The sequence below is a fragment of the Carcharhinus amblyrhynchos genome, chromosome 18 (assembly GCF_965287045.1).
Source record: "Carcharhinus amblyrhynchos chromosome 18, sCarAmb.v2.hapA, whole genome shotgun sequence".
NCBI lineage: Eukaryota > Metazoa > Chordata > Chondrichthyes > Carcharhiniformes > Carcharhinidae > Carcharhinus > Carcharhinus amblyrhynchos.
This window is the reverse complement of record NC_137341.1, coordinates 44,454,351-44,481,691: the sequence shown is the minus strand read 5'-3', so window position 1 is coordinate 44,481,691 and position 27,341 is coordinate 44,454,351. Positions and strand designations below refer to the sequence as shown.

General features: G+C 43.5%; 1 protein-coding gene across 1 annotated transcript in view; it reads left to right on the top strand.

The window, feature by feature from the left end:
* The window catches only part of LOC145354736 (structure-specific endonuclease subunit EME2-like), a 32,953-nt gene extending 6,792 nt beyond the window's left edge, over window positions 1-26,161 (top strand). The window contains exons 4-8 of the mRNA XM_080206188.1: window positions 9,503-9,627; window positions 13,503-13,620; window positions 18,019-18,134; window positions 19,885-20,074; window positions 25,120-26,161. Coding sequence (XP_080062314.1) covers window positions 9,503-9,627; window positions 13,503-13,620; window positions 18,019-18,134; window positions 19,885-20,074; window positions 25,120-25,290 — 720 coding nt within the window. The 3' untranslated portion in view covers window positions 25,291-26,161. The remainder of the gene's footprint in view (window positions 1-9,502; window positions 9,628-13,502; window positions 13,621-18,018; window positions 18,135-19,884; window positions 20,075-25,119) is intronic.
* Window positions 26,162-27,341: the final 1,180 nt, after the last annotated feature.

Sequence of the window (27,341 nt, the reverse complement as noted above, 5' to 3'; positions counted from 1 at the left end):
ATTGGCACATATTAATAACAGTGATTAAATTTTATGTAGCATAAGTTAGACTTGATACATTGCAGTATCTGACCAGCAGTTTACGAGATAGGACAGTTCCATTGCCCTATTATATCTTGGGAAAAAAACACAGAATGGTCTTTGTACTTTCACCCTTGGGGTGTCTCTTGAGTCCCTCAAAGCTTAACACATCTATAAATTTTGACACCCATCTCACACCCTTTTCTAGAATTCAAACTAGATTGTCAATACATCAGTCCTTATTGGCATATGATAAAATACAGGTCTGGTGACACAGTGGTTAGCACTGCTGCCTCATGGTGCCGGGTTCGATTCCCGACTTGGGTCACTGTCCGTGTGAAGTTTGCATTCTCCCCGTGTCTGCGTGGGTTTCCTCCAGGTGCTCCGATTTCCTCTCACAGTCTGAAAGATGTACCGGTTAGGTGCATCGACCCGAACAAGCGCCGGACTGTGTGGCGACTAGGGAAATTTCACAGTAACTTCATTGCGGTGTTAATGGAAGCCTTACTTGTGACTAATAAATAAAGTTGAAAACTTTTAAAATTAAAGAAATGCATTTTTTACAAGGCTACGCCCCTTTTTTTTTAAAAAAAAAGACTATTCAACTTTTAGCCAACTGGAAATTTTGCAATTTGAACGGAGACAGAGCAAAAGGCAAGGCTGCATTCCAAGGTGAAGGCGAGAAACAAACAAATCACCCTGAGGGGAATGTGAAGAGAGGGACATTTGCTATAAGCCAGACACCCATCAAAACTCTTAACTGTCTAAGGAGGAGACATTGGGTTGTGACTTCCTCGAGTGGTAACCAGTGGTAGATTGTCACTCTAACTACTTATCTGCACACGAAAGGCAAAGTGCCCATCCTTTCCAAGACAGGCCAGCTGAGGCTGAAGGAGCAAAGTGTTTCCCCCAGCTCCAGCAGTAAAGTGCAAAAGTAATGGAGTGAAGAAGGACAGCTCCCCTTTTTATGGCACTAGTTTGGACATCGAGGGAGTTTGGGTTGGAGGGCGTCGTTTGGGATGGAAGGGGGGGTGTACCTTGCGGGTCTTGGTCTGAGTTACTCTGAAGTTAGAAGTGTTTTTTTCCTTCTAATCCTTTCAGAGTAACTAAGAGTGTAAAACTGGCAGAATTGTCCAATGTTAGTCGTTTAAGTCGCTTTGTCGGGCAGTTCCCAGCCCAGTCCAGGGGACGTTAGCCCTTCTGGATGATTGTCAGTTAAACCCTTGCGTGGGAATTTCAAAGAGAGCTTATCCAGCACATTTGGGAATATCCCCCAAAATCACTGCTGGGGAGCCAGTAAATTAAGGGGTCTATTAAAATGCAAATGACTGGATATCGAAACGGCGACTGCTGTTTCATAAAGGTGATTAAACTTTATGTAGCATAAGTTAGACGTGATACATTGCAGTCTCTGACCAGCAATTTACAAGATAGGACAGTTCCATTACTCTATTATATCTTGGGTAAAAACCCACAGAATGGTCTTTGTACTTTGTGGAGCGTGGAAAACCTTGTGAAAATACACAGTAAATGAAGTATTTCAGAACAAGGCAGCCCTGCCACTTGAGAGAGATTGCAAGTGACAGAGGTGGTGTCAAGGCTTCAACAGAGTCCAAAGATATGTAGATTAGGTGGATTAGCCATGGTAAATGCGCGGGGCTACAGAATAGAGTGGAGGCAAGGGCCTGGGTGGGATGCTGTTTTGGAGAGTGTCGGTGCAGACTAAATGGGTCAAATGGCCTCTTTCTGCACTGTTGGTATTCTGTGATCAGAGGGAGGAGGCTGAACGCTGCTTTCTCTCCTTCTCTTGGAACAAGTGTGTTGCACGGTTCAAGAAACCAGCTTTACAAAAAACCAGCCAATGAAGCAAGATCTTGTAATAGTTGCAACATCTTCCACACGTGAACAAGAAACCAGCTTCACAATCTACACCTCAAAAACAATCAAAGGACATTTAACTGTATATTGTGCGTGCATACGTGTATGTATGCTTGTGTATGTATGTGCACATGTGTGTGTGTATGTGCATGCATACATATATGTATGCTTGTGTGTGTATGTGCACGTGAGTGTATGTATGTGCACATGTGCTTGTGTGCATCTGTGTGTTTGTGTGTGTACATGTGCGTGTGTGTGTGCGTGTGTGACACTTGACATTGTGTTTTTATTTTTCTCAGATTTAGGGACAAATAAAAATTTCTTCTTTTAACTCAAGAAAACCTTGTTTAATTGGCTTATTACTGCTCACAGCTTAAATAGTTAAATGCATTCCTATTTAGAAAAGACATATCTCCTTGAAAAACTAATCCTAAACATTTTGTCGAGACCAAGGTGGATGAGCAGAGCAGTGCCAGTTCACCCCATCTCATTTGGCCAGAACAAAATGTTTGGGATTGTTCCTATAGACTGATGAAAGAATTTGAGTGGAGAGAGTGAACGCTACCTTCAAAAGCAGTTCTAAAATTCCATAAAGGTTTCCTTAGATCTGTAATACCACAAAGCTAAAATGTCCATAGTCAGTGTTGATACTTCTGTAAAATAGGACGAGATAACTGGTAAGAAGTTCAAATGCCATCTTTGGAAAAATTAGAACTGTAGCTAGGCATTTAGAGGTGGTGGAATGGTGGCACAGTGGTTAGCACTGCTGCCTGACAGCGCCAGGGATCGGGGTCCAATTCCGGCCTGGAGTGACAGTCTATGTGGAGTTTGCACTTTGTCCCCGTGCCTGTGTGGGTTTCCTCCAGGTGCTCCGGTTTCCTCCCACAGTCCAAAGATGTGGGGTTAGGTAGATTGGTCATGCTAAATTGCCCCTTAGTATCAGTGGAATTAGTAGAGTAATGTGGATAGGGCCTGGGTGGGGATTGTTGTTGGTGTAGGCACAATGGGCCAAATGGCCTCCTTCTCCATTGTAGGGATTCTCTGATTCTGCCCAAATGCCAGAAAATATCTAGAGGCAGCAACTGGGGACATCAAAACAGATAAATTAACGGCAGTGAAATTAAGATTGAACATTAGAAATTGGAACTGGAATCTGAGGAAAGGGAGAGAGAGAGAGAGAGACAGGAACAGGGAATTACAAAAAAATTCCAGAAGAGGAAGTATAAATTAAAACAGTGATTGGAGAAGGAAGGATCCCACTGTGTTCACTGAAGACCCTCGAGTGAGGGAACCACCCCCTTGCTCAGATTTGAGGGCTGAGTTATTCAAGATTGCCCATTTAATTCCTGAGTTTGGTCTTTATCTCATAGAATCCTACAGTGCACAAGGAGGCCATTTGGCCCTCAAGTTTGCACTGACCAAAATCTCACCCATGGCCTATCCCCCTCACCCCACTGGACTCGAAATGTTAGCTCTTTTCTCTCCTTTCAGATGCTGCCAGACCTGCTGAGATTTTCCAGCACTTTCTCTTTTGCTTTCAGATTTCAGCATCCGCAGTAATTTGCTTTTAACTACCTGAAGCTCTCTCTATAAAAGCAACAAGTAACACTTTATTGACCAAACTAACAGTGAACAGATTAACTAAACTATTAATAAACCAAATAAAACAAGATTCTAATGGAATGCTGTTTAGATAAATCCAATTCCCACTTAATTAACCAAAAAAAATCTTTAGTCACTCTCAAAATTTCAATCAGGTTTGTCATCTTCTGTCTTCTTTGCTGATTTCTTCTGTCTTTACTATCGACATGAGGCTTTCTTTTAAGACATAAGTGTGGCTGTTAGGCTGGCAGACAGTGATTTCTGGCTATGTCGCTCTCTATCTCGCACTGTGTGCTGTGGCAGAGGCAGTTGCTGTCTGAATCTTGGCTGGGAACTGGCTGTTATACCCCTGACAGCATACCAACATCCCCACAATGGGATTGGTTTACAGATTACCAAAACATCAAATTCAAATCCGATAGGCTGCTGTTATTCAAATGCCGAGTTTAAATTCCACAACCTATTATCTTGGCAACGTTACTGCCTGAACGCGCGATACAATGTTTCACTCTGTGCTCTCTGTGTACTGTATTTGCACCCGCATCTCTTTTAACCCTCTAAGCATAGCAAAAAAAAATTACCGATTTTAACAGACGTGTATTTTTACAATTCTGTACAAGTTTTCTTATAATTTTAGAAATGCTAAATCCTAACATTTTACTCAACTTTGCAGTAGCCCGAGCTGGACAGCACCTCAATGATCTGCAATGACCACTTACAAGTTAATGTAGTTACCAAGGTTGACTTCTAACTGATATCCTGCCTGGATGACAGTATAGATAGAACACAGCCCAGATTACAAAGAAGGAATTAGTCACAGGATACTGGCAGGCTCCTTTGACCACCTGAATGGAGGAAATCTCCGCCTTTGTGATTGGTTACATCAATATAGTGTCTTGCCATTTGGCCCCTAACCAGCTTTCAAAGCTGGAAAACCAGGTAACGGAGGCTTATCTAATTGTGTAATGTATCTCAAAGACCTCCAAGGTGCAGTGACGCCTTGGAAACTTACTTAGAGCCACTGGAACTCTCTTCCAGATATTATAGTCAGCTCACTTGTCAACCTTGCGAAGAGCTTGTTCGCCAACGCTCTGGTGATCTACCAACGACAGGTGGTGGATTAAGGACAAGTACTGCCCTGAGCTGTAAATGTACAAGCAGTAATGGTTTCCCATTCCCACAACATGGGAATGTTTAGCTTCTACCGCAAGTTCATCCTGAACTTCAGCACTGTTAGCTGCTCTGCTAACATGGCCAAAGAACACACTTATCAACTCAACAGACTGATCAAGACCTTTGATCTGGACCTTCAGAGCACCCTCCGTGCTCTCACTCCACGTACTCCCCGCGTTTGAGATCTCTACTGCCTCCCGAAGATACACAAGGCCAACACACCCGGCTGTCCCATTGTATCGGGCAATGGGACCCTGTGTGAGAACCTCTCCAGTTATGTCAAGGGCATCCTGAAACCCATTGTTCAAAGAATCCCCAGCTTTTGTCGCAACACTACAGACTTCCTACAGAAACTCAGCACACATGGAACAGTTGAACCAGGAGCACTCCTCGTCACAATAGATGTCTCGGCGCTCTACACCAGCATCCCCCACATTGGTGGCATTGCTGCAACTGCCTCAGTACTCAATGCTGACAAATGCCAATCTCCAGTTGCAATTTTACAACTCATCCGCTTCATCCTGGACCACAATGTCTTCACCTTCAACAACCAGTTCTTCATCCAGACACACGGAACAGCCATGGGGACCAAATCGCACCTCAATATGCCAACATCTTCATGCATAGGTTTGAACAAGGCCTCTTCACCGCACAGGACCTTCAACCGATGCTATACACTAGATACATCAATGACATTTTCTTCCTTTGGACTCATGGTGAACAATCACTGAAGCAACTATATGATGGTATCAACAAGTTCCACCCCACCATCAGACTCACCGTGGACTACTGTCCGGAATCGGTTGCATTCTTGGACACACGCACCTCCATCAAGGACGGTCACCTCAGCACCTCACTGAAAATCTCACGATACTCCACTTCTCCAGCTTCCACTTGAAACACGTTAAAGAAGCCATCCCCGGTGGACAAGCCCTCCGTATACACAGGATCTGCTCAGATGAAGAGGATCCCTCAGTGTACCCGAACAGATGCCGGAGTGTGGTGGCTAAGGGATTTTCACAGTAACTTCATCGCAGTGTTAATGTAATCCTACTTGTGGCACTAATAAATACACTTTAAATACTCGAGATATATGTCCGAAATGGGTAGAGGGAGACCACCGTATATCTTGGCCACAATCTTTTGACCTTTACGGAGAAACTCAATGTTAGATTTGGAGTTTATTTCTCCAGCTGTATCACCTAATAATCACCCACATTGCAGAGAAAACTAATGTAATTGCCAATATCCTGTCCATAACTTAAAGAGACCCAGTTAGAACTGAGACCAACATTTGGAGAGTGAACAGATGTGAAAGTGTTATTTTGTGCTTTTATACCCAGAAATGAAATATGGGTGTAAATCTCATTTTTTTTGGTAAGTGTCCCAAGGAAATGCCCTTTATTTTTGAAAATGTGACTTTTCAACTGATTGGAAATTTTGTAAGTTTGACCGACACAGAGAAAACTGCTTAACAGAGCCAGGCTACATTCTAAAACTACCCTCAGGGAGTGTGAAAGGAGAGACAAATGGATGCCACAGGCAGACACACTAAAACCTCACGGAAATACACAATGGGTGAAGTATTTCAAGGCAAGGTTGTCTGGCCACTGGAGAGTTTGCAAGTGAAACAGGCAGTGTGAAAAAGTCTTCAGCGGAGGAAGAAGGCTGAAGACTGTTCTCTTTCCGTCACTCTCTTTTGGAACAACCGTGTCACCCGGTTGAGAGAAGCCAACTCTACCAGAAACCCACCAATGAACCAAGATCTTGTAAAAGTTGCAACATCTTCTACACCTAACCGCATCTAAGAAACCAGCTAACCCAAACCAACCACAGAGACTAATCTATGTCTCAAGGACAACCAAAGGACAATTAACCATACATTCTTTTACTTTATTCATTGGACTCGTATCTCCTTATTTCTGATTGCTGTGTGTGTAGGTATGTATGAGTTTGTGTGCCTGAATGATTGCATGAATGCTTGTTGTCCCATTATTCTTCTTGGATTAAGACCTAATAAATTTACTCTGACTTGTTTGATTGGCTCTTATTTGCTCACAGCTTAAACAGCTAACTACATTGGGATTTGGAAAAGGCATATCTTCACCGGAAAACAACCTTAAAAACCTTTATGACCAACCATGGATGTTGAACAGAACAGAGTCAGTTCGCCTCTTCTGACTTCGTCACAGGATCTCGCACACAAGCCTAATGCTAACCCTAATCCCCTAACCTTAACCATAACCTTAACCCCCTAACCCTAATCCCCTAACCCTAACCATAACCCTAACCCCTTCACCCTAACCACCTAACATTAACCCTAACCCTAACTACCTAACCCTAACACTAACCCTCACCGTTTTTGCTCAGGTTTTGATGTTTCGAGCAGTTGTTTATTTTGACTATTGGGGTTGTTAATGGCTGCAGCTTTGGGGATACAAGAGGGCATTTATTTTGGGTTAACAATGTGAAATCCTTCACAACTAATAATAGTAACTTGTCCAAAGTTTCAGTCAAGAAACTTACTTCCCCCTTCTTATCATTGTATTCAAATGTAGCTATGGCCAGTCCTGGTCCGTCTCATGTTCTTGTTAGTGGTTAATGTCCAACTTTTGCTAAACTCAGTTGGTGATGTCACTATGTTACTCTCTTCTGGTTTGTTTTATTGTGTTCTGAAAGTCGCTTAAGGTGAGACATGGACCATGAATTCATAAACAGTGCAATTAAAGCTGTATTGACCTGATGCATTAGCATTGTATATATACACGTACTTCAAAACCAACTAATCCTCCGATAGAATCACAAGTGCCTTTTGGCCCATGGAGTCTGCACCGATATACGAGAAACACCTGATCTCCCATCTAATCACATCTGCCAGCACTTGGCCTGTAACCTTGTATGTTACGATAAGCCAAGTGCTCATCCAGGTATTTTTTAAAGGATGTGAGGCAACTTGTCCCTACCACACTACACCCTAGCTATGAGTGTAACACTACATTCTGCATGCCCTCATTTCTTTCTCTGTGAACGGCATGCTTTGTCTGTATAGCATGCAAGAAACAACACTTTTCACTGTGTACTAATACATGTGACAATAATAAATCAAATCAAATCAAAATCACCCTCCCAGGCAGACTGTCACCATCCTCTGGGTAAATTTCCTCACATCCCCCCTCAACCTCCTGCCCCTCACCTTGAACCTGTATCCCCTCATGACTGACCCTTCAGCTAAAGGAAACAGTTGCTCCTTATCCACTCTGTCCATACTCCTCAAAACCTTATATACCTCGATCAGGTTGCCCCCCTCAGTCTCCTCTGCTCCAAGGAAAACAACCCAAGCCTACCCAACCTCTCTTCATAACTTTAATGTTCCATCCCAAGCAGAATCCTGGTGAATCCCCTCTTGGATACTTTGGGTATCTCACACCACTCAAGGCAGGCAGTGAAAGGCTGGTAGGCCTCGCAGCAAGTTTCTATCCTTCAACTTTACCTTCCTATTGCTTTGCCTCAAAGACCCTTCAAAGTTCAACTTCTGTTTGTCCCCATTCTAAACTTATTTACAAAACAAACTGGCTGTTCTCTTTCTTTCCCTCACCCATGGTTGCTAGAAGTTACAAATCACTTAGTTAGAAGCCATTAGAATTGGCCTCTTCTAACTGATAACTAGTAGCTAGCAAAGAGAACTAGCTGGCTACAAATTTTGGTCATGAAATGTTTCAGTTCTTGAGGAAAAAGGTTGGATTAAAAAAATTTTCAGAAAGCATCAACAGGATTTATAGAAATCTGGGGGGCCAGATTGCACAAAGTGCCAAAAACGATTTCTATTATCAGTGCGGCAGCACGGTGGCACAGTGGTTAGCACTGCTGCCTCATAGTGCCAGTGTTCCATTCCTGGCTTGGGTCACTGTTTGTGTGGAGTCTGCGCATTCTCCCCGTGTCTGTGTGGGTTTCCTCCAGGTGCTCTGGTTTCCCCCACAGTCCGAAAGACGTGCTGGTTAGATGCATTGGCCATGCTAAATTCTCCCTCAGTGTACCCGAACAGGCGCCGGAGTGTGACAACTAGGGGATTTTCACAGTAACTTCATTGCAATGTTAATGTAAGCCTACTTGTGACACTAATAAATCAACTTCAATTGAGCAATTTGAATTTATAATTGGTAAAAGACACATAAATCTGCTTTATGCATGCAGAAGTGTCAGAATTCTACCACCACGGAATCAGAGCAGGTGAGGAGCGGACCTCGGGCTGGAATTTCCAGTCTTGCTCGAGCAAACCTGTAAAATCCTGCCCATGGACTCTGAAATGGTAGTTTAAAAGAAATATTTGTTGTGAAAAAGTTGATAGCCAAAAGGCTATTCCTTTAGTAACTTGAAAAGGTGGTACAGTAGCACAGTGGTTAGCACTGCTGCCTCCCAGTGCTAGGGACCCGAGTTTGATTCCCGGCTTGGGTCACTGTCTGTGTGCAGTTTGTACATTCTTCCTGTGTCTGCATGGGTTTCCTCCAGGTGCTTTTGATTCCTCCCACAGTCCAAAGATGTGCGGGTTAGGCGGATTGGCCATGCTAAATTGACCCTTAGTATCAGGGGGATTAGTTAGGGTAAATGCATGGGGTCGTGGGGATAGGGCCTGGATGGGGTTGTGGTTGGTACAGACTTGATGGGCAGAATGGTCTCCTTCTGCACTGTAGGGATTCTATGACTATTATCCAATAGGCTATACCTTTGGTAACTTGAAAAGGTTAAAATAAAATACCACCAGACTACTATTTGTTCAAAACCTTTCAGTTTACACCAGTTTAAAGCAATGTCTTTTTGTTTTCTTTGTCAGAAAATGAAGGGCATTTTCACAGAGAATATTTGTGAGACATTTGATAGCTTTATAATGAGAATCCTGGATAAGCAACTTCATAGAGCAGCTACGCTGGCTGTCATTGGACTGGACACTTACACAAGGTAAATGTGAAGAAAGCAGGTGGCTTCATTTGCCCATTTGTTGCCAAATTCTAGTCACCATGTTCCAAAATTAACAACTGAAACAGAATAAACATCCATTGGCAGAAATTTTGAAAGCCGCTTTGTTGTGACTGGTACACCTTCCACTTCCCTGACTTCTGGCTGACTTGTGTTCCACAATGTGGTCAAGGACCCTAACCCATCACTCACGATCTTTGTGTGTTAGAATTTACAAACAATGGAGATTTTCTGGTTTTCTGCAGGATCATAGAGCTTTACAGCATGGAAACAGGCCCAATTTGTCCATGCCACCCCTATTTTTTACCACTAAGCCAGAGCCAATTGCCCGCTTTTGGCCCATATCCCTCTATATACCCATCTTACCCATGTCTAAATTCTTTTTAAAAGACAACATTGTACCTGCCTCTGCTATTACCTCTGGCAGCTCGTTCCAGACACTCACTACCCTTTGCGTGAAAAAATTGCTCCTCTGAGCTCTTTTGTATCTCTCCCCTCTCACCTTAAACCTGTGCCCTCTAGTTTTAGTCTCCCCTATCTTTGGGAAAAGATGTTGACTATCTAGTTGATCTATGCCAGTGAGGAATGATTGAAATACATTATATCCCCACTCCCTGACATTGCTTGCCCCTTTCTGAATGGCTTTTTGACAATCATATCGCAGAAACAAGGACTTTCCTGCTCTGTCAGGTACAATGATACCACATGGTACAACTCCCCACTGAAACATGAAGGGAAGGATCTGCTGTCCCTTACTTTCCTTGGATTAGATAGTTTCCCCTTCACAAGTTGATGTAGACACAAAACATAAAAGAAATAATAGCACGGAGTGGCATAGTGGTTCGCACTGCTGCCTCACAGTGCCAGGGACCTGGGTTCGATTCCCGGCTTGGGTCACTTTCTGTGCGAAGTTTGTACATTCTCCCCATGCCTGTGTGGGTTGCTTCCAGGTGATCCGGTTTCCTTCCAAAAGATGTGCGGGTTAGGTTGATTGGCCATTCTAACTCACCCCGTAGGGTCAGAACGTAAGAATGTAAGAAATAGGAGCTGGAGTAGACCATCTAGCCCTTCGAACCTGTCCCGCCATTCGACAAGATCATGGCTGATCTGAAGTGGATCAGTTCCACTTTCCCGCTTTCTCCCCATAACCCTTAATTCAGCTAGGGTAAACGCATGGGGTTACGGGGATAGGGCATGGGTGGGATTGTGCTCGGTGCAGACTCGATGGGCTGAATGGCCTCTTCCTGCACTGTAGGGATTCTATGATTCCAAAAAGTAATCAAACAGAAACACAAACCACCACAACTTCATTAACAAGCCCGAGCAAAGCTTTCTGATCGAGACCAAGAGACTAAAGCAGCTTCCCCGAGAAGCAAGGCCATTTTTGTACACAAGTAGAGCAGACTAACACCAATGATTAGGAGAAAGATTTCAATGAAATGCTGCAAGGGGAAAGATGATTAAAATAAAAGGAAGCAGAGGGGGAAGGTTAACAAATGGCAATTTCTATATTGTAATAACACTGAACTTGCCTACTGTCAATTTCTAACTCCAATGGGACCAACCTTTCTCCTCCATTGCGTGGAATTATAAATTCAATGTCATCCAATCAATGTTGGCACCAGAGTTCTATTAAGAGGACAAAGAACAACGAAAAGTATAGCACAGGATCAGTCCCTCCAAGTCCATGCCAATCTTGATGCCCGAACTAAACTAAGAAACCTCCTGCCCTTGCTCGGTCCGTATCCCTCTATTCCCTCCCTGTTCACGTATCCATCCAGATGCCTCTTAAATGTTGCTAATGTGCCTTCTCCCATTGCCTCCTCTGGCAGCGCATTCCAGGCACCCACCACTCTCTGCATGAAAAACTTCTCCTGCACATCTCCCTTAAACTTTCCCCCTCTCACCTTGAACCTGTGCCCCCGTGTAATTGACACTTCCACCCCGGGAAAAAGCCTCTGACGATCCACCCTGTCCACGTTTCTCATAATTTTGTAGACCTCATGTCAGCTTCCTTCATACATCAGGGCTGTCTTGGTTATGAATGGTTCATTAAGCTTCCAACATTTCATACACATGATCAAAATTAAGTAGATATTATTTAATATCTGTCTGTATGGAATTGCACGTTATCCCTGTCTCCCTGTGGATTTGCTCTGATTTCTTCTCACACTCCAAAGCTATGTAGGTCAGATGGATTGGCCATGCTAAATTGCCCCTTAGTGTCCCAAAATGTATAGGTTAGTGGATTAGCCATGGTAAATGCCTGGGATTATGGGGTTAGCACAGTAAGAAGTCTCACAACATCAGGTTAAAGTCCAACAGGTTTATTTGATAACAAATGCCACGAGCTTTTGGAGTGCTGCTCCTTCATCAGGTGAGGGAGGGCATTCTTACAAAGAGTCAGTGCAGACTCGATAGGCTGAATGGCCTCTTTCTGCACTGTAGGGATTCTATGGTTCTAATATTGTATGCAGTTATACATTTGATTTATAAATGAGAACTTTGCCATCACAAAAAGTGTTGGGTAACAGTCCACATGCACAAAATGTGCAGAAAACTTTCATGAAAGGTGCAAGTAGACCACAGAAAAGACTAGATATCTATGTTTTAATGATCATGCAACAGAATCCCATTCTTTCCTCCAAATGCAAGTAAGTCCTAAAGACCAGGAAAGTCCAAGTTTCATGTTATATTTGGTGTGGAGTGAAGGCAGCATATGTAGGTCCAGTACTTTCAGTAGGGGATGGATTTGAGATTCCTGCTCCTGGTTCCAACTTAAACTCCTGGATAGCATTACATCAGGAGATTGACTCAGGCACAGTTGTGATAAGCTTCACAATTAGATAGTCTGCCCATATCATACAGAGAATCATACTGAGACGGAGGGCAACTTGGTTTTTAGCACAAGTAAGCAACTTAATAACTAGTCTCAAACAGAAAAATGCTAGAAAATCTCAGCAGGTCTGACAGCATCTGTGGGGAGAGAATAGAATCAAGGCTGCAAGTCTAGATGACCCTTCGTCACAGGGGATCTTATTGAAGCTTACAGGATATTGTGAGGCCTGAATAGAATGGATGTGGAGAGGATGTTTCCACTAGTAGGAAAAACTAGAACCAGAGAGGCACAACCTCAGACTAAAGGGATGATCATTTAAAACAGAGAAGAGGAGGAATTTCTTCAGCCAGAGAGTGGTGAATCTGTGGAAATCTTTGCCACGGAAGGCTGTGGAGGCCAGGTCATTGAGTGTCTTCAAGACAGAGATAGGTAGTTCTTGATTAATAAGGGGATCAGAGGTTATGGAAAAAGGCAGGAGGATGGGGATGAGAAAAAAATCAGCCATGATGGAATGGCAGAGCAGACTCAATGGGCCGAGTGGCCTAACTCTGCTCCTGTGTTTTATGGTCTTATAGCTTATATATGACCTTATAGCTCCAGCACTCATGTCTACACAGACTCAGTTTCTCTTGACAATGCTCGGCTTTGATGAAGGGTCATCCAGACTTGAAACGTTGGCTCTATTCTCTCCCCGCACACGCTGTCAGATCTGCTGAGATTTTCCAGCATTTTCTGTTTTTGTTTCAGATTCCAGCATCTGCAGTATTTTGCTTTTATCTTAACAACTAGTCTTCTGTTTTGGAAAGTACATGTTCAGGACTAAAGCGGTCACCTCTGAGGAAATCCCTTTCTATAGAAAATCCCATCTCTGCTATGTTTTGAAGGCTGATTTTATTTCAGAACTCTTTGTGTTAATGTGTTGCTGGAACTACAACTGGTACATGTTCATTTAGGAGTGTATGAAAGCAGAATCTCAATGCCTCCCAACAAACAGTAACTGCTTTCTTCGATTATTTAGGGAAAAGGGACTTTACAGTCCCGTGAAACGGCCAAAGAATTCCGAAAGTAACAGAGTTGAAGATTCGGAATCCTGGGTCAGCCGGGAGCTTGGATTAACCTGTGCGGATTTGGACGAGGTCTGTATGTGCATCTTTACATCATTGATTTGATTTATTATTATCACGTGTATTGGGATTCAGTGAAACATATTGTTCATAGAATACATAGGGGTGAAGGAAAGGAGAGGGTGCAGAATGTAGTGTTACAATCGTAGCCAGGGTGTAGAGAAAGGTCAGCTTAATGCGAGGTAGGTCCATTCAAAAGTCTGATGGCAGCAGGGAAGAAACTGTTCTTGAATCGGTTGGTACGTGATCTCAGACTTTTGTATCTTTTCTTCGACGGAAGAAGGTGGAAGTGAGCATGAGGTCCTTGATTATGCTGGCTGCTTTCCCGAGGCAGTGGGCAGTGTAGACAGAGTCAAAGAACAGGAGGCTAGTTTGCGTGATGGACTGGGCTACCTTCACAACCTTTTGTAGTTTATTGCGGTCTTGGGCAGAGCAGGAGCCATACCAAGCTGTGATACATCTGGAAAGGAAGCTTGCTAAGGTGCATCTGTAAAAATTGGTAAGAGTCGGAGCAGAAATGTCAAATTTCCTGATCTGATAATGTTCGCCCAATATCGAATGAGACTTCCCCGTGGTACATAGGAACAGAGAAGATAGGAGCAGGATGAGGCCATTTGGCCCTTCGAACCTGCTCCGCCATTCATTACGATCATGGCTCCAACTCAATAGCCGAATGTTGCTTTTTCCTATAACCTTTAATCCCATTCGCCCCAAGTGCTCTATCTAGCCACCTCTTGAATACATTCAATAATACTGAGGAAGAAAGCTGTAGGAAGAAATCAGTGGACTGGTCAGATGGGCAGCTGACCACTAAACTAAATTCAGATCAAGGGATGTAGTGACAGCTAATGAATTTGGTGAGGATAAGCAATAAAATATACAATATAAATGGTCGGATATTGAAAATGTGCCTGGCATCCATGCCCACAGATACTGGAAGGCAGTAAGACAGGGAAAGTAATTAGGGAAAGGCATATGGGATACTTTTCTTTGCCAGGTGAGGCAGAGTACAAGAGCAGAGAACTTATGCTCGAACTGTATAAAACACTAGTTTAGTGCACTGTGTACAGTTCTGATTTTCACATTACGGGAAGGATATGATCCTCTCAAGAGGACAATCAAAAGTTTGCCACTGTGGGCGACACAGTGGCACAGTGGTTAGCATTGCTGTCTCACAGCACCAGAGACCTGGGTTCAATTCCAGCCTTGGGTCACTGTCTGTGTGGAGTGTGCATGTTCTCCCCATGTCTGTGTAGGTTTCCTCCGGGTGCTCTGGTTTCTTCCCATACTCCAAAGATGTGTAGGTTAGGTGGATTGGCCATGCTAAATTGCCCCCTGGTATCCTAGATGTGTAGGTTGGGGGGATTAGTGGGCAAATATGTGGGGTTAAGGGGATAGGGCCTGGGTAAGTTTTTTTTAAAAAGTGCCCCAGTTTCCTCTGATTAACAGTCCAAAGGTGGGCAGGTTAGGTGGAGTGGCCATAATAAATTGCTCCTTGGTGTCCAAAGATCAGTAGGTAGGGAGATCAATAGGGTAAATATGTGGGATACAGACTGGTGGGAATGCTGTCTTGGAGAGATGGTGTACATTTGATGGGCTGAATGGCCTCCATTTGTACTGTAAGGATTCAATGATTTGTGGAATAAAACCAGAGTCTTGAATGAAATCATTTTTTCACATCAGTTCTTGTTATTTACAATTAAACTACTTGCTTTCCTCAGACTATTTATTCTCCAGGTTTTAAACACTCAAACGCAGCCTCACGTTGAATAGATTCCGTCTCGTTCTTTGAAAGACGATGCAGATTGTACCCTTCTGTACAAAAGAGGACAGCACGGTGGCACAATGGTGAGCACTGCTGCCTCACAGCACCAGGGGCTGGCTTTGATTCCTGGGTTGGGTCACTATCTGTGTGGAGTTTGCACGTTCTCTCCGTATCTGCATGGGTTTCCTCTGAGTGCTCTGGTTTCCTCCCACAGTCTGAAAGACGTGCTGGTTAGGCCTTTGACCCAAACAGACACCAGAATGTGGCAACTAGGGGAATTTCACAGTAACTTCAATGCAGTGTTAATGTTAGCCTTCCTTGTGACTAATAAATAAACTTTACTTCAAACTTTAAAAGTTCAAATTGAAACTCCGTGTGTATAACACACTCTACTGTACTGCAACAATCATAGGTTTAAGATGGTAAATGGAAATAACTGATTTTTAAACAAACTAATCTAATTACAACTGCTTTCTAAAAGGTGGGAGTGCAAGATAGAAATATCTTCTGTGTAGGTAAGTAGTTTAAAAGAAGTGTCCACATTATTTGGTTTGATATGATTTATTATTGTCACATGTATTAGCATACAGTGAACAGTATTGTTTCTTGCATGCTGTACAGACAAAGCATACCGTTCATAGAGAAGGAAAAGGGAGGGTGCAGAATGTAGTGTTACAGTCATGGCTAAGGTGTAGAGAAAGATCAGCTTAATGTGAGGTAGGTCCATTCAAAAATCTGATGGTAGCAGGGAAGAAGCTGTTCTTGACTCAGTTGGTACATGATCTCAGACTTTTGTATCTTTTACAATGTTATTTTACAATTACAATGTCGATTTTCAAGCCCAGTCACTACAAAAAAAGCAATATAGTTGATTTCTAAGATTTTCTAAATTGCTGCGACAGGCAACTCGATTGTATCAAACTTCTGCCAGCGGTTCTTGAACAGCCGTCACCTTCTCAGGCCAACCAGGGATGGATAATTTCTGGTGTACCAGGTACAGTAAGATCAAAATCAGCACTCAAGGGGCGACTCCCAGTGCTTTTTCCCCTCTTGTTTATGCTCCATTATCACTGATGCTCCATAAGGGAATCTTTGTCTGACAGTGTTACACTGAAGGAAGGAATTTACACAAATTACATAAGAACATAAGAAATAGGAGCAGGAGTAGGCCATCTAGCCCTTCGAGCCTGCCCCGCCATTCAATAAGATCATGGCTGATCTGTCGTGGCTCAGTTCCACATTCCCGCCCTCTCCCCATAACCCTTAACCCCCTCTCTTATCAAAAACCCATCAACCCGCGTCTTAAAAATATTTAGCGAGGCAGCCTCCACCACTTCAACGGGCAGAGAATTCCAGAGATTCACCACCCTTTGAGTGAAGAAGTTCCTCCTCAACTCCGTTCTAAACTGCCCCCCCTTTATCTTGAGGCTGTGCCCCCTAGTCCTACTGTCCTTTCTGAGCGGGAAGAGTCTCTCCACCTCTATCCTATCCATCCCATTCATCATCTTATATGTCTCAATGAGATCTCCCCTCATTCTTCTGAACTCTAACGAGTACAAGCCTACAGTACAGTACAAACAAGTACAAATTCTACAGCAACCCTGAACCCCGGCTTTGTTCCTTTCCCCAAGTAAACCCGGGCTTAATCAGTTAATTTCTTCAGTTGGTCAGGAAGGAATTTTTCAGCATCAATCAAGTAACACAATCAAGTAAATGACATCTAGTCAAATTAATCCATATTCCTAGCGTGACCCCATACTTGAAGGAGACTTGGGCTATAACAGCAGCACCAATTTTCAAGCCCATCTCTGACCCACACACCCTTTAACCATGGCTTCCCACTTGCAAATAGGGGAATCACCAACTTCAGATTGCCATAGTATTCATGTATCGAATTTAAAGCCAGCTGAAACACCATTAAGTCTGACATGGTGAGTATTCACTCAAGAACAGCTCAAGACTTCTTGAGACTCAAGAACAGCTTCTTCCCTGCTGCCATCAGACTTTTGAATGGGCCTACCTCTCATTAAGTTGAACTTTCTCTACACTGTTTTACATTAATGTGTGGGAGATGAGTATCGCTGGCTAGGCCAGCATTTATTGCCCATCCCTAGTTGAGAAGGTGGTAGTGAGCTGCCTTCTTGAATCGCTGCAGTCCATGTGCTGTGGGTTGACCCACAATGCCGTTAGGGATGGAATTCCAGGATTTTGACCCAGCGACTGCGAAGGAATGGCGATACATTTCCAAGTCAGGATGGTGGGTGGCTTGGAGGGGACGTTAGCAATGACTATAACACTGCATTCTGCACCTTCTCCTTTCCTGCTCTATGTATGGTATGCGTTGTCTATATAGTGTGCAAGAAACAATTGCATACTACTACATGTGACAACAATAAATCAAATCAAATCAAAACCACAATAACAAATTGCTTTAATTTTGTCTAACCATTGCTGGTTGGCACAAACAGCTAATAAATTGGAAGTATTGAAGACAATTATTGCTTTGCTCCATTTGAAATAAAAATCGTACCATAATATTTTTGTGTGTTTCAGGTGAAGGAAAGTAAATTGGCAGCAGTGACCTGTCTATCTTATTTTGACCTGGCTCTTGTCTAACTTGTCCTGTGCTTCTGTTTTGTGTTCAGGTGCAGGTGGCCCTACAGTTGCAGACACACACAACCGTTTGGTTTTTAGATGACTGGCAACAGTTTGCTGACCACGTTGCAACCCTTACAAAGGCAATAGCTCGATGCCCTTTCAAGTGAGTTAAACTTTACTCGTTAGTACAGATATTCACCCACGCCAGAGAAGTAGAGGAGCTGTTTTTTATTAGAAACAGCTGCTTGGAAGAACATGAATTTCTCTCTGTCGGGTACAAAATAAAGCCTAACTTTCATTTTATGGAGAATTACTGGTACAACTCATTTGGGGTCATGAGGTCTTTTGTGTTCATAATGACATATAATTTGACCCAAGTGTGCAGGACAGATGTCATTACAGTAGGGTCAAGATCAGCACTAAAGGGGTGACTTCCAATGCTTTTTCTACTCTTGTTTTATGCTCCATTAAAGCTGGTGTTCCACAAAGAAATCATTGTCCGACAGTATTCCATGGAGGAAAGATCAAATTCTTAAGCAACCCAAAACCCTGGCTTGGTTAACTTACCCACATTAGAAGTCTCACGACACCAGGTTAAATTGGGATCATGAGCTTTTGGAGTGTTGGTCCTTCATCAAGCGAGTGAGGTCAGTTTTTGGAGCAGTGCTCTGAAAACTTGTGATTCCAAATAAATCTGTTGGACTTTAACCTGGTGTTGTGAGACTTCATACTGTGCCCACCCCTGTCCAACACTGGCACCTCCATCTCATGATTACCCTGGCTTATTCAGTTAAATTCTTCAATCGATCAAGAAGTAATATTTAACCATTGGTCAACAGTTACCAAGCAATACAATTAATTAAATGACATCTAATATCGGGTCAGATTTCCCAGTCCTTTATGTGGTCACCAGGTTGGCGTGAGCCACAATATTTACACTAGGTGGCCTATTTTCAATTCTGCCAATCTGCTGCTCAGGTTAAAAAATGACTAAGTGCTTTTCAGGTTCATTCCGTGCTGCATTAACCTTAAAAGAAATCAATACCGAATGCAAATGACCATAATGGCAGCACAGTGGTTAGCACTGCTGCCTCACAATGCCAGGGACTTGGGTTCGATTCCCAGCTTGGGTCACTGTCTGTGTGGAGTTTGCGCATTCTCCCTGTCACTGCGTGGATTTCCTCTGAGTGCTCCGGTTTCCTCCTGCAGTCCAAAAACTCGTGCTGGTTAGATGCATTGACCATACTAAATTCTTCCTCAGTGTACCCAAACGGGAATGTGGCAACTAGGGGGTTATCACAGTAACTTCATCGCAGTTACGTTAATGTAAGCCTACTTGCGACACTAATAAATAAACTTTACTTGAAGAGAAATGTGTTCTCAGAAAGAATTGAATCTTTTGGGCGGCACTGGATAAAAGCAAGTTACCACGGATGCTGGAATCTAAAGGCTAAAGAGAAAACACTGGAAAATCTTGGCAGGTTTGGCAGCATCTGTAAGGAGAGAAAAGAGCTGACCTTTCAAGTCCTGATGGCCCTTTGTCGAAGCACTGCTGGTTAGCACTGCTGCCTCTCAGCACCAGGGACCCGGATTCAATTCTGGCCTCGGGTCACTGTCTGTGCGGAGTCTGCACCTTCTCCCCGTGTCTGCGTGGGCTTCCTCCAGTTGCCTCCCACACTCCAAAAGATGAGCAGGTTAGGTGGATTGACCATGCTAAATTGACCCTAGGGTCAGGTGGATTAGCTAGGATAAATGTATGGGGTTACGGGAATAGGGCCTGGATGGGATTGTGGTCGGTGCAGGCTCGGTGGGCCGAACAGACTCCTTCTGCGCTGTAGGGATTCTATGTTCTATGAAAAACCAAACAGCAACTGCTTTTGACAAGAAACTCTTGTGAAAATAATTTTGTTTAGAAAGCAGACAGAGAAAATGACCTTCTCCTTCTGCCCTGATGGGACGTGGTCCACTGGTGTGAAAGTGGATAAGGATGGAAAGGGCCTCCTGAAATTATGGAAAAAACAGCTTCAGCAGCTCAACAGGATCACCCAGCCAGTGGCAATGGCTATAGCACAAGCCTATCCTACACCAAAGCTGCTCTTACGGGTAATGGCAGCTAGACCATATCTGCCATTTCTTTTTCTCATTGTTCATATCTCTGCTAATATCTTCCTCTTTCTTCCCATCCACACTAATTTTACATTCTTCATCTGGACAAGGTTCTAAATTACAGTGAAACCTCAATTATCTGCAAAAGGTTCTAGAGAATTGGCTCCAATTCCTGGTGGTAAACCAAACTTGTGTTTTGAAATAAATGTCACCCTCAACGTTGGTTTGCAGGTGCAGCAGGTAAGTAAGAAGGCAAATGGAATTTTGTCCTTCATTGCTAGAGGGATGGAGTTTAAAAACAGGAAGGTTATGTTGCAGCTGTATATACGATGCTGGTGAGGCTACACTTGGAGTACTGTGTACCGTTTGGGGACCTTATTGAAACATATAAGATGATTAGAGGTTTAGATAGGGTGGACAGTGATAGCCTTTTTCCTCGGATGGAGAAAGCTAGCACGAGGGGGCATGGCTTTAAATTAAGGGGTGGTAGATATAGGACGGATGTCAGAGGTAGGTTCTTTACCCAGAGGGTGGTGAGGGATTGGAATGCCCTGCCTGCTGCAGTTGTAGATGCACCTAGTTTGGGGGCGTTTAAGAGATCCGTGGATAGGTTTATGGATAGAAAGGGATTGGTTTAGGTTAGAGGGTCATTGCTTTTTTAATTGGTCGGCGCAACATCGTGGGCCGAAGGGCCTGTTCTGCGCTGTAATGTTCTATGTTCTGGTCTCTATACTTGAGAAAGGATATACTGGCACTTAGACGAGATGCACTAAGTTGATTCCAGAGTTGAAAGGGTTGGCTTATGAGGAGAGATTGAGTAGACTGGGCTATACTCATTGGAATTCAGAAGAATGAGGGGAAATCTTATAGAAACATGTGAGATTATGAAGGGAATGGATAAGATAGAAACAGGGAAGTTGTTTCTACTGGGAGGTGAAACTAGAACTAGGGGGCATGGCCTCAAAATAAGGGGAAGCAGATTTAGGACTGAGTAGAGGAGGAACTTCTTCACACAAAGGGTTGTGAATCTGTGGGATTCCCTGCCCAGTGAAGCAGTTAAGGCGCATTGAATGTTTTTAAGATTAGGATAAATAAATTTTCGAACAGTAAAGGAATTAAGGGCTATGGTAAGTGGAGCTGAGTCCACAAAAAGATCAGCCATGATCTTATTGAACGGTGGAGCAGGCTCGAGGGGCCAGATGGCCTACTCCTACTCCTAGTTCTTATGTTCTTGCATTCTCACATCTTGGTTCTTTGATCGGGCCAGGTAAGTATCTGATGGATAACTATCCAAGCTGCTCTTAACTTTTAGCTTTAAGCCAAGAAATCGTGAGTTTGTCAGCCGCAAGCAGTTTCTCCAAGAATATACAATTCAATGAAAGGAAAATCTTTGGTCTGACCTACAAATGCCAGAAAATAGATCAGGTAATCAAAAGGAAATCGGAGCAGGAATAGGCCATTCAGGTCTTTGAGCCTGCTCTGTCATTGGCTGATCCATCAATCAGTATAGGGGGGGTGTGGGGTTGGAGGTGGGGGGCGGGGGGGGGGAGCGAGAAGGGGGTGGGCAGGGGGGGCCTGGGAGGGGAGGCAAGGGGACTCCATGTTTGAAGTTTAATTATTCAATTATTCCAATTGATAGCAATAGATTGCCATGATTGATCAACTCACTTGTTGTTGGGGCAAACTGAATGGAACTTGGGAATTTCTATATGAATGTGTTCCTGTGACTCCTCCATTTTGATGGATAATTGAGGTTCTACTGTCTTTTCATTGCAAGCCAGTACATACTGGTAAAAATGCTTCCAAAATGGGTTCATTTTGAAATATACAATTTAATAAATATCCCCACTTTCATCAAGTTGTAACAAGAATGACAGGACAAGTCAATAGCAAGGACGAGTCACTAGAAAATAAAAGAACCATTTCGCTCTAAGGCCAAGGGGGAGGCAGTGGCTTAGTGGTGTTGTGGCCGCACTAGTAATCCAGAGACCCAACAGAATGCTCCAGGGACCTGGGTTCGAATCCCACCACAGCAGATGGTGAAATTTGAATTTAGTAAAAACCTGGGACTAAAAATCTAATGATGACCATGAAACCATTGTTGATTGTCATAAAAACCCAGCTGGTTCACTAATGCCCTTTAGGGAAGGAAATCTGCTGTCGTTACCTGGTCTGGCCTACATGTGACTCCAGAGCCACAGCAATGTGGTGGACTCTTAAATGGTTGCAGGGAGGGGCAATAAATGCTGGCCAGCTAGTGACTTCCATATCCCAGGAATGAATAAAGAAAAAACAGAAACACGGGGTATTGCAGCACAGCCATTGAGCTCTCAGAGATGCCCAAGACCCATTTCCCAGACCAAATTTTATCTTGCCTTTTGCAAATATTTATTTACTTCCCTTTTAAATAGATTGTGCTTCCCTTAGCATTTCTGGCAGGGCATTCCGTGTCTAACAACTTGCTACATTAAAAAAAAATTCTAACCTTTTCCTTCTGGTGATCATAAATTTATGCTTCACGGTTAAAGCTACCCCCCCCCCCAACTCTACATGATCAAAATTCTTGATCATTCCAACAAAAAAAGCTCTTCTGTTTGTACAATGCAGGGAGAGAAGCACTCCCAACGCCAAATACAGTTGCACCATCAAGTTACATTGTCATCTAATTCCCTGTAAGCCAACTTAAAAGTTACCGACATGGACAATAACTAAGCCTTCATTTTTTTTTCGTGTGGATGGCACGCTGGCACAATGGTTAGCTCTGCTGCCTCACAGCTCTAGGAACATCTATGTGTGTGTGTGTGTGTGTGTGTGTGTGTCGTTTGCACATCCCCTTTGTGTCTGTGTGGGTTTCCTCCAAGTGCCCCGGTTTCCTCCCACAGTCCAAAGATGTGTGGGTTAGGTGGATTGGCCATGTCAAATTGCCCCTTACTATCTGGAGGATTAGCAAGATAAACATGTGGGGTTACAGAGACACTGCGCCCAATAGCAGAATCCAGAATTTTAATGATATAGGGAAGAGTGATCCTCATTCCACTAATGGACATGGTCTAGATGCATTCTGTATCTTTGCTATTTTGTCTTCAATAAGGCTTCATCTCAACTGTCTCCACTTTTCCTCCTTTACCATTGCGTTCATGCATTAGCAGCCTTGTATGTTCCTGCTCTATAGTTTTGTACTTGGCCTTAATTACCTTGTTATGTGATTGAAATGTCATGCATCGTTTGTAATTTCTTTATTGCTCTGTCCACTAAAGTTCTTGGGCACTCTGAAGTTTGGGAATATGTTTAATTTGCGTTATGAATGTAATTTAAATTTCCCATCACCTGCCCATTGTTTCATCCACCCACTGATTGAGTTTTCTTTCTGTCATGTGCTTTTATCTTTCGATTGATTTTGATCCTCACCAATAGTTATGAAATCTCATTTTCTATGGTCACTGGCTCTTTGTGCCAGAGGGGAGCATCAGTCATTAACACTGCTGCCTCACAGTGCCAGGGACCCAGCTTCGATCACTGTCTGTGCAGAGTCTGCACATTCCCCCCATGTCTGGGTGGGTTTCCTCCAAGTGCTCTGGTTTCCTCCAACAGTCTGAAAGACATGCAGGTTAGGTGCATTGGCCATGCTAAATTCTCCTTTATTGCCCCCAAACAGGCTCCGGAATGTAGCAACTAGGAGATTTTCACAGTAACTTCATTGCACTGTTAATGTAAGCCTACTTGTGGCACTAACAAATAAATAAACTATAAAATTCATTACATTCTTGGCTCATTTCAAGTTTTAGAATTAAATCCAATGCTGCCTTAAGCATACTGAAAGCATACCTGTTGAGAAAGCCACTTTGAAATTATTGCAGAAACCCTATCACTTCTGAGCACTTAAAGAAACATAGATGATAGAAGGAGGCCATTTGGCCCTTTGAGCCTGTTCCGCCATTCATCATGATCATGGTTGGTCATCCAACTCAATAGCCTAATCCTACTTTCTCCACATAACCTTTGATCCTGTTTGCCCCAGATGCTGTATCTAACCACCCCTTGAATACATTCAATGTTTTGGCATCAACTACTTCCTGTGGTAATGAGTTCCACAGGCTCACAAGTCTTTGGGTGAAGAAATGTCTCCTCATCTCCATCTTAAATGGTCTAACCTGAATCCTCAGACTGTGACCCCTGGTTCTGGACTCCCCCACCATCAGGAACATCCTCCCTGCATCTACCCTGTCTAGTCCTGTTAGAATTTTATAAGTCTCTATGGAGATCCCCGCCTCATTGGTCTGAACTCCAGCGAAAACAATCCTAACCTAGTCATGCTATAACCTAACATATTCATCTTACCCCTGTAAAACAATATAATTATAATGACTCTATACTGGAAGCCTGAAATCAAAAACAAAGTGCTGGAATAATCAGCATGTCAGATAGCACGTGTGACGAGAGAGAGAGAAACTGTACGTTTTTTAGATCGCGATGACCCTTTTCTGTTTTCCTTTCCACATCTAAATTCGCCTCACAATTCTTGTCTCCTTTCCCACTATTACCAATGGGGCAACAGTTCCTACATGGGACAGTAGGGTGACACATTGATTAGCATTGATGCCTCACAGCTCCAGGGACGTGGGTTCGATTCCCGGCTTGGGTCATATTCTGCACGTTCTCCCCGTGCCTGCGTGGGTTTCCTCCAGGTGCTCCCGTTTCTTCCCACAGTCTGAAAGACGTGCTGGTTAGGTGCACTGGCCATTGTAAATTCTCCCTCCATGTACCTAAACAGGCACCAGAGTGTGGCGACTAAGGGATTTTCACAGTAACTTCATTCCAGTGTGAATGTAAGCCTGCTTGTGGCACTAATAAATAAACTTTATCTACTAAACTTTATATTCCTTAACTTCAGTTTTTAATACCATCCCCTTTTCCATTTCAATGCGCCATTAATTCTGATTTGCAGCCATTCTTGAATGTTTACAGTTTTATGCATGTAAAATGGTGCGTCTTAAAAAAACGGATTCATTCATGCTTATACCTTAACATTATGCATTTGAAAGGCTTACAGACAATGCAACACAGAGTGGGAGAAGCAGAATCTTCTATCAGAGGTTAAAGTGTACGCTGCAGGAAAACGTGTGGATAGGCGAGTTGGACCGGACATTTCACGCAGGTTGTATATTTTCATGACTTCAGAAAATTCTGACATAGTTTTGGACAAAAGTGGTTGAATACATAGATCAATGGACTTACACATTTAACCATTCCGCCTTTACGAACGGTACACTTTCTAAAATAGGAAAAAGGTTAGCTGCAGTGGGATATGATTTGTACGTGTTACTCGATGATAACTTATGTTACTCGGTTTAGAGTTAGACATATTGTTAGTAGCACTTGAAACCTTTTGTACTGTGTAAAATTTAAACTAGTTGATTTTATTAACCCATTGCTACCTTTTAACTTTCGTTGCCAAGAATGGATAAGCAAATGATTGGTGAGCAGGATGGCAAACAATAACATCCTCCATTCTGCACATTCTATGCTGTACAACACAGCACGACTGCACCAATCTGCCTATCACCATAGGTACACAATTAACACAGCAGAACAGCGTACATCGAATTTTCTCATTACATTCTGTTCCAACTACAATATTTTTTGAAAATCGTGCAAGACCCATTGGAAAGGAGGAGCGAATCTAAAATTAGTTGGTCTCATTTTTTTTTAAAAAATCACCGAGAGTCACAATATTTGCTCACGTTGCCACAGTTGGGCCTGTGCTTGAAGGGCAAGTTCACAGGACAGAGAAATAGAGGAGCAGACAGACTAGGATGCACAGTGGCAAGCAAAGCAACACAGGTTCCGATGAGTCAAGGACAATATTTCAAGCAGCAAATGGAAACAGTGTGTGTAATTTTAACCTAGCCTGCCAGGCAAGCTAGACACAGTAAGAAGTCTCACAACACCAGGTTAAAGTCCAACCAATGTATTTGATAGCAAACTCACAAGCTTTCGGGGTTTGCCCCTTCGTCAGGTGAATGGAGAGTTCTGGCCTCAGACAGAGCATATAAAGCACAGACAGTTTACAGATTACTGATTAGAATGCGAATCTTTACAACTAACCTGCTATTCAAGTCCTAAAGGTGCAGACAATGCAAGTGGAAAGAGTATTATGCATAGGTTAAAGAGATGTGTATTGTCTCCAGACAGTACAGTAAGTGAGGTTTTGCAAACCCAGGCAAGTCACGGGGGTTACAGATTGTGTGACATGAACCCAAGATCCCGGTTGAGACTGTCCTCATGTGTGCGGAACTTGGCTATCAGTCTCTGCTCAGCGACTCTGCGCTGTCGTGTGTCATGAAGGCCACCTTGAAGAATGCTTACCCGAAGGTCAGAGGCTGAATGCCCGTGACCACTGAAGTGTTCGCCAACAGGAAGAGAACAGTCTTGCCTGGTGATTGTCGAGCGACGTTCATTCATCTGTTGTCATAGCCTCTGCATGGTCTCCCCAGCGTACCATGCTTCGGGACATCCTTTCCTGCAGTGTATTAGGTAGACAATGTTGGCCGAGTTGCAAGACTATGTATCGTGTACCTGGTGGATGGTGTTCTCACGTGTGATGATGTCATCCATGTCGATGATCCAGCATGTCTTGCAGAGGTTGCTGTGGAAGGGTTGTGCGGTGTTGTGGTCACTGTTCTCCTGAAGGCTGGGTAGTTTGCTGTGGACAATGGTCTGTTTGAGGTTGTGCGGTTGTTTGAAGGCAAGAAGTGGGGGTGTGGGGATGGCCCTGGTGAGATGTTCGTCTTCATCAAGCTAGACACCAGGGAAACGAGGCCTCACTTTCAAGTGCACTCAAGTGAAGGGTGGGAGGAGAATGGCTTAAAACAAGGTGCCACCACAAGCGGGGCAGCATGGTAGCACAGCTGCCTCACAAAGCAGTGAGCCGCGTTTGATTCCAGCCTTGGGTTATCTTTGCAAAGTCTGCACGCTCTCCCCGTGTTGGCGTAGGTTTCCGCCGGGTGCGCCAGTTTCCTTCCGCAGTCTGAAAGACATGCTGGTTAGGTGCATTGGCTATGCTAAATTCTCCCTCTCAGTGAACCCGAACAGGCGCCGGAGTGTGGCGACTAGGGGATTTTCACAGTAACTTCATTGCAGTGTTAATGTAAGCCTACGTGTGACACTAATAAATAAACTTCTCAAACTTTACTTGACTTGGGAACTGGGATGAAGATGAAGCATAGTCACAGACAGCTTCATTCCCTCCACCTTCCCAAGTGTC